This window comes from Grammomys surdaster, unplaced genomic scaffold (genome assembly GCF_004785775.1).
Source record: "Grammomys surdaster isolate TR1022 unplaced genomic scaffold, NIH_TR_1.0 193, whole genome shotgun sequence".
NCBI lineage: Eukaryota > Metazoa > Chordata > Mammalia > Rodentia > Muridae > Grammomys > Grammomys surdaster.
This window is the reverse complement of record NW_021604638.1, coordinates 6,869,040-6,885,571: the sequence shown is the minus strand read 5'-3', so window position 1 is coordinate 6,885,571 and position 16,532 is coordinate 6,869,040. Positions and strand designations below refer to the sequence as shown.

Here is a 16,532-nt window from a genome sequence, read left to right as displayed (position 1 = left end):
AACTCATAGAAAAGAAGGGATGACCAGGGGGAGGGAGGAGGGGAAGGGAGCACCCAGGAGGAGAGAGGAGGAACCACCCAAGGGGAGAGAGGACCCAGGGGGAGGGAGGAGGGAGGACCAGTGGGGAGGGAGAAGAGAGGACTCATAGAGGAGGGATGGCCTAAGGGGAGGGAGGAGGGGGATGGAGGACTCAGAGGGAGGGAGGAGGAGGACCCAGTGAAATGTTGAGCAGAAGCAATGGAGACTGTAGCTGAGGTGACAGTGGCCTGTGGGGAGGGAAAGTCCCTTTGAGTTACAACCCAGGGCTGGGCTCACTCTGATGATGGGCTCTGTTAGGGCAGCTGGCTGTCTGACCACACTGGCTGGGCTCTGCCCCTCCTCCCTGATCCTGATAAGAGGGAACCCTCTAACCCAGATCCCAGGGTGTTGCAGAGGGCTTCTAGTGTCCTGGGTGGAAAACTAGGAAGCAGAGCCCAGATTTGCTCCACCAGGACTCTCCTTCTCCAGGGTTCCGTCCCTCTGTGAGGCCTCCAGGCCTCAAGTGTAAGGCCACACACCACACCTGTCAGGAGGGTCTCCAGCCCCCAGCACTGTTTCTGACAGAGCCTTAGCCTCTCCAACGCTGAGAGCATTCTCTAAATTCGACTGAGAGTTTTGAAAACCCGCTCCTTTCAGGGCTCCTTCTATCCTCCCTCTTCTGGGGTCAGGGTGGTCTCTGCTCTGGCGAAGGTGGCAAAGTGGATGTGCTCTCTTGCTCTGACACTAGGGGACTTAGGTGCCACTGTATGTGGGAAATGGCTCCAGGCCATTCCCGTGTAGGGCCAAGATGTGTCCTTCCTGCTATGACGGTTCCTGCCCAATCCACAGCAACATGGTTCTCTCTGTCTCTCTATCTCTGTCTCTCCCCTCTCGGGATTAATCTTATCAAGATCAGCTTACTAAACAACATCGGCTCCCCCAGCAGAAGGAGGGACCCAGATGAGCTCGTTCAGATTTGTCCTGTGGAGACCCGACTCTCCTACTTTCCGAGCTGGGACACCAGTGCCCCCTCCAGGCTGCACAGCTGGCACGAGAATAAAACCAAATCTCTTTCACCGCTGTTTCTAGGGCCACCTCGCTCCTCTCTCCTTCCCATGCCTGCTCCTCCCCAAACCACTCCTGGCTCCCTCTCACCCCACCCCCACCCCCACATGCAGCAAGGCCACCACGAGTCTGCGGCTGGCAGAGAATCTCAAAGCCCAGACCTGAAGGCCTGATCGCCTCCTTCCTCATCTCAGAACCTTCCATGGCTCCCACAGCTCACATGGCCCTGCCTCTCTTGAGCTAGGGTCCCTGCACTCTGAAGTTTCTGGTCTTCCCATTATCCTCCTCCCCTGTGGCTCTGCCGAGGTGTGGCTGTCCAGGGATGTCCCTTTAAAACATGTTAGACTCCTTCCTACCTCACCTGATTCCCCCACAGCACCTACATGCCTGACATACTTCTCAGTACCGCTCTGTGTGTGTGTGTGTGTGTGTGTGTGTGTGTGTGTGTGTGTGTGTCTGTCTGTCTGTCTGTCTGTCTGTCTGTCTGTCTCTCACCAGAGACAGTGCCACACAGAAGGGCTTTCTGACTGGTGTACACCTTAAGTTCCAATAACTCACCATTTGTTCTCGTGTCTGCCCAGCCGATCGTCAGCCTCTGGCACAGGTTCCCCTGACTGCCTGATCCCCACCCCACCCCGACGCTGTGTGAGCTGAGATCTAAGATCAGAGCACAGGCTCCCACCCAGGGTCTCATGTGACACACACACACACACACACACACACACACACACACCGTGCATAGGATGTCAGTCTCCAGAGGCCAGCACGGTGCTGTCAGCTCTGTCTTTCACATCCTTGGAAGTCTCAGACCCTGTGTGACGATCCGTCTACCATGAGACCTGAGGCTGCCTGCCTGCCTCCCTGCTGCAGCTGAAGTGGCAGCAGCCAGATGCCCTGTGTCTCTCAGACAGACCCACCATCCCCAGGAAGAGGTGAGAAAGGCACGGGAGGAGCTCCTCCCCACTCACCTGAGGCCTCTCTTCAAAGCGTCAAAGATTTTCTTCACTTGCTGCGGCCGGGGGTCCAGGCACAGCGAACCCTTGCGCAGTGTTCCGTAAACCTTGGAGGATTTGGCTGGCAGCCGGGACCGCACAGAGTTCCTGTTGATGGACTTTCTGTAGGAGGGGACAGAGAGTCAGGACAGCTGGCTGGGTTCCACTTCCATCACCTCCACGATGGATGGTCTTCAAAGAGATGGGGTTCTCGGGGCCTCAGTTTCCTCATCTGGAAAATGGGAGGCCTGGGTTTGACAATGAAGAAGACAATAACAAAAGCTCAGCATCAGAAATGAGTTTTCAGTGAGGATGCAGCAAAGCAGCTGAGTGGCATGTTCCGTGCAGGCAAAGCGGCACCTACAGGGCTGAATCATAGCCCTGGGTTCCTGGAAGGATATGGAGAAAAACTCAGTGAATGGTGTAAACGCATTTACCTGTCGACAAAAAAGCCCTCGCCCAATGAGCTCAGGCAGGAAATAGGAGGAGGAAGTTCAGAAAGAGAGAGAGAGAGAGAGAGAGAGAGAGAGAGAGAGAGAGAGAGAGAGTGATTTATTCTGGGAAAGAGTCAGGTGTGAGAGATTTACCTGAACTCTAAGGAGACAGACCAGACACATGAAACTGAGAAAGTAACCAGCCATGTGGCACTCAGAATAGAATAAATTGGATTATTGAGATATGAGTAGTTGGGGAACAAAGCCAAGGTTCTAGCCTAGACATTTGTATATGAAATAATAAATCTCAGAGTTGTTATTTCAGGGAACTTAAGGGCAGGTAGGAAAAAGCCACAGTTACAGCAGGACACAGGCACCTGCTCAGCTCCAGCTGCTCCTGTGGCCTCCGTCAGGCACAGACTCCCCAACTTCTCCCGTGGCCTTTCCTCAGGCACAGACCACCCTCCCCCGGCTTCCACTGTGGCCTCCCTCAGGCACAGACCCCAACTCTGCTTGTTCACTTGCGGTTTTTGAGAAAATGGCTTTGATGGTTGGTTGTAACTGTCAAATCAAAACTATGTATAACCGACCGCCTGGGAAGAGTCCTGGTGAGGGCTTATCCAAATCGGGTTGGCCAGTGGGCGTGTCTGTGGGGAGGGGAGGGGTCTTTGTGGTCTTCATTGACATAGAGAGAGCCAGCTGGAGAGTAGGCGCCATTCCCTAGGTTTGGGCACTGACTGTGTTAGGGCAGAGAAATCTGGGTAGTCAGCCTGCACGCATTCAGTTCTCTCTGCTCTTGGTTACGGAAGTGATGTGAGCAACTGCTCCAGGTTCCTGCTGCCTTGACTTCCCTCTCGGGATGGGCTGTGACCCGGAAGTGTGAGCTAAACATGCCCCTTCTCCCCGAAGTTGCTTTTTGTCAAGATATTTTCTCCCAGCCACAAAAACTCAGCCAGGACAGTGGGCTGACGCGTCTGTGTGCACGCATGTCCCCTTGACCCGACAGAGGCCAGAGGACTAGGTGGGCAGCCTTCAGCATCTGTTTCAGCCGTCATCAGACTGGGTGGTCCTCACTGTTCCAGTCTCGGGGCTATGACGCAACTGTGTCTAGAGCCAACACCATGTTGGTTCTTAAAAGACAGCCACTTGGCGGGTGGTGGTGGCACACGCCTTTAATCCCAGCACTTGGGAGGCAGAAGCAGGCGGATTTCTGAATTTGAGGTCAGCCTGGTCTACAGAGTGAGTTCCAGGGCAGCCAGGGCTACACAGAGAAACCCTGTCTCAAAAAAAAAAAAAAACAGAAATGCAGGGCTTTTCCATCCAGATAAGAGGTCACTGAGCAGCCCTGGTGGTACAGTCCCCCTGGGAGTGGCAGTCCACAACTGGAGGCAGAGGATTGTGGGCTAGTGAACCGAGCAGAGGGGCGGGGCACAGGGGCATGGCTTTGCTCTTCCCGCGGCCCTGAGAAAAGCCACTAGGCTAGTTCCGGCTGGGTGAGATGCTGAGCATTCCACAGGTGGGAGACACGGCACAGACATGTACTTACTCAAGCCCTGTCAGCTTGTCACTCTGTTTTGGGACCAACCCACGCCCCAAGTCCCTGAAACTGACAACCCAGCACCATACCAAACCGCCCTGACCCTGAAGCGCAGGGGGGCTGTGCCTGTACTCAGTCCTGCATTCAAACCCCAGCCCCACAGCTCCAGGCCTTTAACCCACTCGGCCTCCGTCTCCTCCTCTGTACAGAAGGATAATGAAGTCTGCCCCTTGATGGTCGTGACTATCAATCAGCAGACACTTGCTGAGTCCCCTAGTGTGGCAACCACCATTTCAGGGGCTAGGACAAGACAGAGCAGTCACCAAGAGAGACAGACACCTGCCCTGAGAGATACGGGCCAGCTGGTGCAGTCAGTGTCTGGCTCTCCCACCACCAAGCTGTGTGGCCCTGGGGAAGTGATGTAGTCTCTCTGGGTTGCAATTGTCTCTCTGTGAAGTGGGGTCCAGGACTGGTAAACAGCAGGGACCACATGCCTGTCGCAGCTAGAGAGAAGTTTGGAAGAAGCCTGTCAGATAGGACCTGATGCTGGGAAAGAGAACAAGGTGGGCAGGGAGAGGGCTCCCCCATTGGGCAGGGAGGAGGCTCTTCCAGCAGTGACTGGAAAAGGGCATGCTAGCATTGCCCTGTCCCTGATGCTGAGGTTCACACAGGCTGTAGTTAAGTGACTTTCGAAAGCCCCTCCTTCCCATCCTCTCCCCCTCCCCCGAGGCCGCATCACCCACCTCTTGGACCGGGCCCTCCACAACGTTGCCATCTCAGGCTCGGACAGGCAACACTGCACACAAGGGGCCAGGTAGGTTCTCACAGAGGAGAGTCCAGGAAGCCAGCGAACAGTGAGGTGGGAGGTGGCTCTGGGTGGAGCTGCAGCTTACTTCAGGGGTTCACAGTGTCCCTCGGCCCACCCCTCCCCTCTCCCTCTGCCTCTCCCTGGGCTCCGGAGGCTCCGTCGCTGAGCCTCTGAGGGCAGTGGCTCCGAGGGCTGGCACTGCGCAGCTTGGATGGGGAAATGAGGCGCGTGCTGCATGGCCGGCTGGTGTCATGGGCTGGGAGCAGTTCTGGGGGTGGATGTGTCACCAGCCCCATGAGGGCTCAGTAAATATTAAACAGCCCCAGGCCTGCCAGACAGGCTTCCAGGCACGTGCAGCCTGGCGTCCAGGGCTCAGAGGCAATCAAGCAGGCTCTGCCTACCATGACTGTCCTCAGCCTCACTCCGCTGTGCCTAGCCAGGATCTGTAGCCAACCGGGCCCTGCGCGCATGCGCACATGCTGAACCTGCCCCAGCCTCCAGGCAGGGTAATCCCTGGACCGACTGCATAGATAGACTCCTAGCACATCAACAAGGCTGACCACTGTCCTGCCCCATGGTGGAGGGCTAGGACAGCCTTACCATGCTAAGGCTCAACTCTGAGTGCTTTGAACACTATTTCCCACGATCATTCCATGGGTCTTTGAGCCTGTCCCCAGGAACCATTTAACAACCAAGCTTGATGATCTACCCCCAATCCTGGCTTTAGAGGCACCTCTCTGACAGTCCTGGAGGACTGACTACCCTGGATGCCACGCCCATCAGTGGAAACTACTGGGTCACTGTCAGCACCTGACCAACAATCCCACCCCTCTACCCCCCCCAACCCCCGCCGAGCCTGGAAAGGGAAATGGCTTTATTACACAATCAACTACATCTTAGTGCTAAATTCTATCAGATAACTTCCCCATGTAAATTCTATATCTGCAGGGTAGAAAGCCCTGGCTAGTCCAAGAGTCGTGGTGGGACAAGATGGTGTGCCCCACCCTGAGCGGAGCCCTGCTTGGTCATTTTGTATCACCCATCCTGGTGTGGTTCCCCTCACCTCTGTCTGGTGAGCAATCTGGAATCAGAGGCAGAGGTGAGGCCTGAAGCCCGGACACCGGGGACACCGGGGAGACGGACAGAGGCAGGAAATTAAAAACAGTTACGCAGGGTCTAGAGAGATCCCTCAGCAGGTAAGGGCACTGGCTGCTCCTGCAGAAGACCTGGGTTGGATTCCCAGCACCCAAGTGGCAGCTCGGTTATAACTTCAGCTCCAGGGGATACAGCGCCCTCTTCTGGCCTCTTTGTGTACTGCATGCATATTGTACATGCATATGTACATGCAGGCAAAACACGGGTAGCAGCCTCTAGCACGCTCAAGCAGGTCTGGAGGACTCAGGCATTTGCAGTATCAGGGCTCACTTCTCTAGACCAGATGCAGACACTGCATGTACCTGGCTGACGGCCGTGATCCCAGGTATCATAACAGAACCAGTCACCTTCATCCTCCAGGAGTCCAGGGACAGCCAAGTTGGGGAATCTCTTGGAACATTTTGGACAGAAGTCCTGATGGGACTTGGGGGACACGTCTCACGGATATGGGGTGTTCTGAGGCCCAAAAGCAGCAGGGTGGAAATGTAACGTGTGAGCATCACCAGGTGGCTAGGAAGAGCACTTTGTCTGACATAGGGCCTCGTGGTGGGCAGTGGCCCCTCCTACTGAACTACACAGGGCCTTCTGTGCCTCAGTGGACCAGCTCAGAGATGGTCCCAGGCTATATGTTCCTTGGACAACTTACACACAGACCCCAGTGTGGGGTCCAAAAAGGCCCAAGCAGAGGCAGCATGGAGATGCCCAAGCTGAGAAACAATGTACAGTGTTCCCTCCGGGTTCCAGGCAGCCACCCCCCAGAGGCATCTACTGTCTGTCTTCCTCACAGTGGCACCGATCTCTCCAAGGCCAGTGACTACAACCGATCACCACAGGTTTTAGGCTTGCAAGCCCTCGGGAGGCACCACCAGCCTCTGCACCCTGTTCTGGGTCCAACATTGCACCAGCCATGGCTGAGCTGACATGATATTGTTTGCTTTTGTTCCCCTGGTGGAGACTCAAGCAGGGCAGGGCCTGAGTCTCTCTCCACAGATGTCGGCTGAGGAAGGAGAGTTCCACTGAGGCAAGCACCTCAGCTCTGGTAGTACACTCCTCTGGGCAGAGTCCAAATGTGGCCAGGCCAGGGCAGAGGGTGGCCTGCAAACAGCTTTACAGGGCAGTTGTTGGGTGGATGTGAGGTACCTGGCGACTGGACATGGGGTTCCCCCCCCCACCAGGACATGCTGTGACAACAGGAACTGCCCATGGAATTGGCTGGGACACACAGCATGTACAAGGGCCTGAAAGACAGAGAGGCCAGAGTGGCTAGAGCACAGGCTAACCCAGGGCCACTGAATGGCCTGGCAGCCAGAGGGGGCCACTGGGGTTTTTAAGCACAAGTGTAGGTGTGTGGCATTGTGGGAATTGGTTGTTGATCAGCTGACTGACCAGTCAGGCTCTGCACCGATCTGCACAGGTGCTGTTTGGGGCCTTTGGCTTTGGCATTTCAAGGCGACCAGCCAGGAGGTGGCTTCTGGGGTCAGTACCCAACTAGGACAACAGACCCTGGGGTGGTGGCCTCATCAGGACAGGAGGGAGCATGGGGTGGAGCAGCAGGAATAGCCTAGTCCTCTTGGCCCATGTGACCCAGTCAGCGACTCCTCAGAAAGCCACACCCCCCAGTGCCCTGGGTCAGCTCCCCTTTAACAACCATATAGGAAGCCACACCCCTCCTCTGTTCAAGTGAGGAAACCTGGGCTCAGAGAGGTGAAGTCACTAGCCTCAGGTCATAGAGCCAGGACAGGAGGCCCTGTGTCCAGGCTACTAAACAGGAAGAGCATTCCTTTCTACCCCACCCCAAGGAGGCTAAGGCCAACTAGGAAGACATTTTGCTGTGTGACCCTGGACGAGTGGAGCCACCTCTCTGAGGCTGTTTTTCTGATTGGCCAGGTGGTGATAAACTCAACAAGCAGGTTGACTATGACAGCCTTTAAGATGGCGTGGATCAGGCCAGTGGGAAACAACAACTTCCTGCAGGCATGCATGTACCCCACATAGTTTGATGTCCCAGGCTGCTGGCTGGGCTCTGTGTCCCCCACCCACCACCCCCATCCCCCATCCCCCATCCCCATGACACTTACGAGACCCTGCGGCTTTGCGCACTGCTGAAGCCAGCAAAGGAGGCGCTGCGGCCCACGGTCCCCACCGCCCCGGCATCCCCCGGAGACAGGAAGCGCAACCGCACAGACATGGCTGTCACCTGAGAGGAGAGGACAGGGAAGTTAGCATGACTGGACAGTCTGCAACAGCGCCGGATCCCCCTTCCACTCACACAGGAGCAGGTGGGGGGATGTGGGGACAGCCTGGGGCAAGCGGCAGCTGTGGGGTTCAAAGCCAGGCCTGTCTATCCTAAGGCAGAGCCCAGCTCCACAGCTGTCCTCTCCTCCCCTGCTGTGCATGCACCTACAGAGCACCTACTGTATACAGGCTCTGAACTACACACAGTACACCAAATGAGACAGCACGGGCAAAGGCCCTGTGGCACCAGAGGATCTGCTCTAACCCAGAAACAGAGCAGGGCTGCAGCTCCAGAGAGGCCACAGAACACAGGTCCCCAGAGAGTCGGGTCCCCTAGGAGGTTTTGGCCCTCCTGCTGGGCAGGAGTAGCTGGGAGCCACAGTAGACTTGGAGCAGCAGTGACAGGCAGCTGACAACAGGGCTGCTGTGGCCCTGGGCCCACTGCCTGTCTCCGATCCAGACTGTAATGAGGCCAGCCTACAGAACTCTGGCTGCCATCTCTTTTTTCCAAACCATCTCCAGGATGGAAAAATGTCCCTGAATCCCTGGGGATCACAGTACTTTGAGCTGGATCTTCTAGCACAGACAGTCGGAAACTTCTTCATATCTAACCTAAATCTCTGCTGCTGCTGCTTCATACGTTGTTCCTTAGCCAGGGTGGTGCTGGTCTAAGGATTCCAGGGACCCTACTGCCCACACACCAGCCACAGGCATCTCCATCCACGGAGGCTCCGGCACTGTATTAGAACCCCACCCCCATCCCAGATCTCTTTCACTTCCAAGCCTTGGTTCACGCTGGGGCCTCTGTCCACAGCCCCCACAGCTAACCAGTGTTGGTCTTGCATCTCCTTTAGACTCTGTCCCTCTCAGGGGTCCACAGGACCATACTGTACCTCTGCACTCCTACCCCATGGTCACCCCACAACACGGTGTTCAGGAAGGCATGGGAAGCACAGAGCTAACCTCAGCTCCAATCAGAGCCTCGCCATGGGCCTCCATGGTCTTAACTGTAAAATGGGCTCAGTGATTGTCAGAGGAACCAAGCACAAGACCTGCTAGGAGTCCCCCATGTACAAGGGTGTGTGCTGTTCATGTTTCAGGGTGGGGGAGTGCGGGGGGAGGGTTAAAGACTCACTGTGCAACTGACTAGGGAACCAGAGCCCTGGAAATTATAAGGTCTATAAAAGTAGCTTGTTGTAATGAAGGCAACAGTCAATGTCTGCTGAGACCTTGCTGCTGCCCGGGGGCCACTGCCCTTCCTGCACACAGATGGGCAAACTGAGGCCATGTGAGCTATGAAACCCTGTGATAAATGTAGCAGATACGTTTCCTTATCAGTCCACACTGTCTTCTAAGGAACAGGAGCAACTGGTGGTTAAACTCCACAGATGGGGAAACTGAGGCTTGGAGATGCAGCTAGGACCCTCTATGGACCCTAATAGAGAATCAACAAAGCCAGCTTGGAACCTAGAAGTGTGTGTCACACCTAGCATCCAAGTCTCACCACTGGGGACTCAACACACACACACATACATACACACACACACACACACACCAGAGGAGAATCCCTGTCCCTGCAATCGGCTTGTGCCAGCTCAGGGAGGTACTTGAGCTGCTGGCATCCCCTTCCTGGCCTCAGTAAGCCACAGTGGGAATTATGAACACTACAGCCTGGGCTCTACCCATTCTGCTAGGTGTCACCAACCCACCAAGGCTCCTGCCCTTAGCCCAGCCCAGGATGGCTACCATCTTCTCCCATTGTTGGGCCAGGAGAGGCGCCACCCTGGGTCTCCAAAGCTTTCACTCAGGAATAGCAGGTGCTGAACAGTGCTGGTCTCTGACAGTGACAGCCATTGTCCCTTCGAGGGTTAGGGACAGGAGGCTGAGGCTCCCCACAGGCCAGCACTTGAGACCCTGCAACCCCACTGACCTCACAAGGAATGCTGCTCTGAGGGGACAGCAGTGTAGAGGCCTGCCATCTTACTCTGCAGTTAGCCCCATGGCTTCCTGTAGAGTCCCACCCTCTGGTCCCAGCCACCTCTCTGGGGCAGCCTTCCTGGCATCTCCTGCTTGGGAGTCTGTAGGTCTGGGCTGGGGTCAGACCCATCTGTCCTCAGAAACCTTGAATCCTGTAGTCACCACAGACAGACAGTGGGACTTGCTCTCCTCCTAGGCCCCACCTCATCATCATGTAACTAAGACCCACAAAAGAGGCTGAGGCTACCCCCTATCACCCCAGCAGCCCCCTGAAATAAAGGCCAACCAGCAAAGTGGGCAAAAGGCAGACAGAGGGCCAGGTGGGACATCTGTGTTTTCAGGCCACAAGCATCTGTCACCATTGTCAGCTCAGCCACTTCAGAACTAAAGGACACATTATTGGTTTTATTCCTCTTGTAGACTGGCTTTCACGTAGCCCAGGCTGGCCTTGGACTTTCTATGTAGTTAAGGCTGATCCTCCTGCCTCTACCTCCTACCTCCTGGGGTTACCAGCGTCCACACACATACCTGCTTGACGTGGTGCTGAGCCGGGCCTGAGGGATGCTGGGAGAGCACTCTACCCACCGAGCCACATCCCAGTCCCACATCAATGTCTGTGGTGGCAGTCTTGGGCCCTGCAGACACACCCCTGTGACTTCCACACCCCAAAGGCCTCCAGCCCACAGCCTGCTTCCTGCTTGAGGCTGGACCACTCACCTTGGTCCATAATCCCAAAACAAGTGCTGTTATCACTCTCAAATAAAGGAACTGAGGCTGGGGTTGGGGAGGTGGCCCAACAGCTAGGGGCGCTTGTTGCTGCTCTTGCAGAGGACCTGGGTTCAGTTCCCAGCACCCTCACTGACCTCTGAGGCTACTGTGTGCACATGGTGCACAAACATACACTTCCCCCACTCCCCAACAAATCCTTCAAAACAAAAGAAACTGAAGCTGCCGTTTTAGTACCTGGGAAGCTGAGGCAGAAGGATTGCTGTGACTTCTGAGCAAGCCAAAGCTACAGAGTCACTGTCTCAAGCCAACAATACAAAACAAAAGAAAAAGGCTGGAAGAGAGGATGACTCCTCTGAGGTCACTGACAGGAAATTCCAGAGCTGGGACTCGAACCAGGCACTCTAGGTCCTGTGTCTGACATCGGGGCGGAGCTGTGCTCACCTCCCGAGATAAACTGATGAGCCCTCCTCCTATGAACCAGCAGTGGAGGGAAGGGAAGAGCCAGGACTGAGGCAGGGCTGGGAAGAGCCCTGGCCACATAACAACTGAGCTGTGAGGCCAGCAGCGCCCCCTCCTGGCCGGCCAAGGTAAAACGCTCGCCCCCAATCGTCCAGCTCACGGAGCGGCTTCTGATGAGCTAAGGAGGAATATTCTATCATTCCCGATGTTTGTATCGGGCTTGCACACAGAGGGCAGCGAAAACTCAAAGCAACGTGAACAACTGGGGCCCTTGGAGACCCCTTGGCTCATCTAATCACCTCTGCTGTGGCTGGCATTAACCCCAAAGCTTCTGGATGGAAACAGGTCTAGGGGTCCCCGGGGAGGCCCTGATTCTGCAGGGAGATCCTTGGGTGGCCGCCAGCTGTCTGCAGGAAGCAAGGTGATCGGTCAGAACGCTCTGAGCCCTTAGGTGGAGGAGCAGACATACCAGCTGCAGTTTCCAAACCTTTGGTGGCAGCCCGAGGAGCCACCCAGCGTCTTCTCTCTCTGTCCCCCTGCAGCCTGGTTCTGGTTGGCACCTGGTACCGTTGGGACCCTGCAGACCAGCTGAAAGTGGCTTCTCATGGACCTGCTTCCCCGACTCTGAGGGACCCTGGGGACGGTCCTGGGCCTCTGCCTCAGGTGAAGCCAGAATAAACAGAAGTCAGTCTGGCCACAGTCACCCCTGCATCACCGCCCACCAGAAACCTGCAATTTCACCTCATTTTGAGGTAAAGCGGCTAAATTTAGTGTGGTGGGTTTGTGGGTCTGGGCTGCTTTTATGCCTGAGTCCCTCACTTACGGCTGTTTTTTTCTCTCCTAAATGCTGGCCAGGGCTTGAATTGCCTTTGGGAGTTTCTGAAATAGCTCCCTTGGTGTAGCCTGAGAGGAACTGGTAGTTCAGCCCGGATGAGAATGAGTCTAAACAGGAGAGGCAGAACCAGCAGAACGCCCTGGAACCAGACCGTCTGACCCAGAGGGGCCTGAGGGAGGGAGACAACCTCTCGATTTACCGCATGCTCACATGACTTGCCTGGAAGATGGAGAAGAACTGAACTCCTCCTCAGCTGAGTGGATCCAATGCTCCATCAAAACCCTTTGCTGGGCCTGCCCCAGGGCCTTTGCACTGGCTGCCCTTCCACCCACCAGTTGCCCACCTGCAGGTCAGGGCTCACTACTTCCTTCATAAGAATATCCGCTCCCAACCTGGACTGTTTCTGTTCCATGTACACCTCCAGAGCGACCTACTCGTGACTGAATGAATGACAGACGGATATGCTTGAGATTTCTCCCTCCATGTACTTGTTCAGTGAGTATATACCGAGTGTCTACTGTACACAGGCCCCGGGAACCTCAGGAATCCTCCTCTCTCTGCCTTGCCAGAGTTGGGGTTACAGCCACATGCTGGCATGCCTAGCTTCTAGGAGATCAAGGTCACAGAAAGCAAGCCTGGCTTCATTTGGTGGTTTTGTTGAGTTTGGGGGTGGCAGTGGTTGGGTGTCATTGGGTTTTTGATCTGAGGTCTTGCTGTGCAGCCCTGTCTGATCTCTAATGTCCCATTCTCCTGCCTCTGGCTCCTAAGAACTGAAGTAGCAAGCATGTGCCACCACACCCGGCTGCTGAATTATTTTAAGGAAACCTCTGTTTAGGGCACACTGTGTGTTTACGTCTAACAGGTGGTAAATACAGGCCTCGGCACAGCACAGAGTTCCTGGCCCGGCCTTGCCCCTGGCTGTCTTGCCATCCTGGTAGCCACGAGGACCAGGGATCCCTCTGCCCAGCACAGTCTATGGCCCAGACACTTTCCTGCCCTGCTCAGCCTGTGCCCGACCTGTGACTCTCAAACCTCGCAGACTCACTCAGGGCCCGTACTGTGGGTGGACAGGTGGGTCCCTCAATGGCTACTACAGTACCTTGTCCACGTCACAGGGTATGACCACAGCCATCCACAACCAAACATGGGAAAGAGGGAAAGGCCAGCCCATGGTTGGCCCTAAGAGGAAAATCATGCGGTCCTTGGAATATATATGGCATAGAGAGATGGCTGACACCAGAAGGAAGGGTTCAGATTAAAGATGGTAAGTGGACTGGGGCTCTGTGGTGGCAGAGAGCTTGTCTCGCATGCACAAGACCCTGGGTTCAGTCCTCACTGCCAGTGACGAGCTACTGGGGAAAACTTCTAAGGCCAACCTCTGGCCTCTGCATGCGCCGGTGCACACACACATACACACACTACACACACCACACACACACCACACAACACATACCACACACACCACATATCACACATACACACACACATACCACACACACACATCACACACACAACACACACACAACACACACCACATACCACACACACACCACATATCACACATACCACACAACACACAACACACACACCACATATCACACATACCACACAACACACAACACACACACCACATATCACACATACACACACACATACCACACACACACCACACACACACACCACACCACACATGTCACACACATACTACACCACACCACACACACCACACACACTACACACATACACACACCACATATACACCATACGCACACACATACATGCACATACCACACACCATACATACACACACCACATACACATACATGCACATACCACACATATATACACACCAGACACATGTGCACACACACACACACACGTCTGTGTCTGTGTGTGCACAGGTGCAAAACATCCATGTGACATGCACACACCTAAAATAGATGCACACGACCAAGCTCCCCCTTGTTCCCGCTGGTGTAGAGAGGGTCTTGTCATCCGTGAAGCTTCTGAGTTGTGCACCTCAGATGCAGAGCACCCTGGCAAAGCCTGCATCTCCCAGGTAACATGGCAGCCAGTGTCTGCTCCCTTCCCCCTGCAGAGACTCCCACAGTCAGTTCCCTCTTCTCAGACACAGCAGACACACGTCTTCCAGCCCTAGCCAGCCGAGCTGTCACTTTAGGCACTCCTCTAGCTGGGGACATAGCTCAGGGGCAGAGTGTTTGAAGAACATAAGAAAAATCTTGGATTCCAGTCTCAGTAGCATAAAAATAAACAGGATAAAGTAGTATAAAATAAAAAAACAAAATAGAAAATATAAATAAAACCATCCACCAGGCTGGGCAAGAGACTTCAGGCAATCAACAGTGTTGAGTTCACCGCAGCTTCCTGAGAGTTTTCATGTTCATAAATCCTGCCCCTGCTGGGAAAGCAGTTTCCAGCATGGCATGGCCCAAGGCGGAAATTCCAGGAACTGACTCTAGGGGGCGCAATGGAGCAGCAGAGGGAGCCTGGCTTTCTACCCCCTTCATTACATTTAATATCATTTTACATGTGTGAGTGTAAATATACTTATAAATTTATATCATATATAAAAGTACAGTTTTTTTTCTGTGTATCCTGCATGCCTAGAGTCCACAGAGGTCAGAAGACAACACCAGATCCCTTTGAACCAAATTTTCAGATGGCTGTAAGTCACTGCGTGGGTCCTGGAAGTCGAACCAAGGTTCTCCCAAAGAGCAGCCAGTGTTCTTAACTGTGAGCCAGCTCTCCGGCCATTCCCCACCCACGTTACTTTATTTTTGTTGCATTTTGTTTTAGATTTTTTGAGATTGGGTCTCTCCACATCGCCCTGGCTGTCCTAGAACTTGTTATATAGACCAGGCTGACCTCCAACTTACAAAGATCCACCTGCCTCTGCCTCAGGAGCGCTAGGGTTGAAGATGTGTGCCACCGCATCTGACTATATCCCTTGTGCTTTGCATTTTGGGCCACAAACAGGAACATAAAAATGATTTAAAAATCAACCACAACAGGGCTGGGATGTAGCCCAGGATACGCCCGGCAGTGCAAGGCCCTGATTCCCATCTCCAGTATTATAATGAAAATGAAACCCATGGACCCAGCCAGGCAGAAGGTTCGGGAGAAAGGGGCTTACTGCCTGAGCCTGGAGACCCCAACTTCATCCCGGAACGGACGTAAGGATGGGAGGAGGGAACTGACACAAGGTCTCCACACGCAACCATGTGTGCACTCCACCCCTGCAGTAATAGTAATTGGGGAAAAATCAGATACTAGACTTGGGGGTTATCTTAGTGCAAGTGACACGCGGCTACATTTGGTTAAGCAAAATAAAATTCTGCTTTTTTCAAAAATTCCTTAGGAACATTTTGACACGAAGAATGTGATATCTTACATCTGTTTTTATATTTTTTTAAAAAAAAGTACAATTCTTCTGGTCTTTTCCTGTACAAAGAATAAACAAATCACCGCCCTTGGTTTGGTCAAGGCACAAGGTGTATAGCACGGGTGTGCGCAAGGTGTTCATGGCGGGGGTATTAGTTAGAATGTGTGCGTGAGTACGTGTGTGTGCGTGTGTGCGCGCACGTATGTGTGCAAGCATAATGGTTTTATTGCCAAGTATATCAATTAGGTATTTCTTTTCTTTTTTCTTTTTGGGACAGGGGGCCTCTACATAGTCCTAGCTTTCCTGGAACACACCATGAAGATCCATCTGGCCTCAAACTCAGAGATCCGTCTGCCTCTGCCTTTCAAATGCTGGGATCAAAGGCGTGAGCCACCACTGCCCAGTCTTTGATTAGGTATTTCTTATAAGAATTTCTCAAGCCAGATGTGGTGATGCACACCTGCCTGTACTATCGAGGTAGGGGCAAGCAGAAACTTCTGAGCCAGCCTCAGCTACACAGAAAAATTTGAGAGTAGGCTGGGTTGCACACAACCTCATCTTGAAGAAGAAGAGGAGGAAGAGGAAGAGAAGAAGGACAAGGAAGAAAAAAAAGGACCCCCCCCCTTCCAATATCAGTTCTAGAAAGGCCAGGTTCTACAGTAACTCAGAACAGGACAGTCAAGAATGCAAAACCTACCACCCTATGTACCTTTCTGCTTTGAAGACAAAACAAAGCCGGGCGGTGGTGGCGCACGCCTTTAATCCCAGCACTTGGGAGGCAGAGGCAGGCGGATTTCTGAGTTCGAGAGTTCAAGGCTAGCCTGGTCTACAGAGTGAGTTCCAGGACAACCAGGGCTATACAGAGAAACCCTGTCTTGAAAAACC

The 16,532-nt window shown here is 54.0% G+C and overlaps 1 protein-coding gene across 1 annotated transcript in view; it reads right to left on the bottom strand.

Moving 5' to 3' along the window:
* Ripor3 (RIPOR family member 3) overlaps positions 1-16,532 on the bottom strand; it is a 72,691-nt gene that overhangs the window by 19,698 nt on the left and 36,461 nt on the right. Inside the window, exons 3-5 of the mRNA XM_028769768.1 lie at positions 12,233-12,351; positions 8,088-8,206; positions 2,052-2,198 (exon numbers count right to left, since the gene is read on the bottom strand). Of these exons, the coding sequence (XP_028625601.1) occupies positions 2,052-2,198; positions 8,088-8,206; positions 12,233-12,351 (385 nt within the window). The remainder of the gene's footprint in view (positions 1-2,051; positions 2,199-8,087; positions 8,207-12,232; positions 12,352-16,532) is intronic.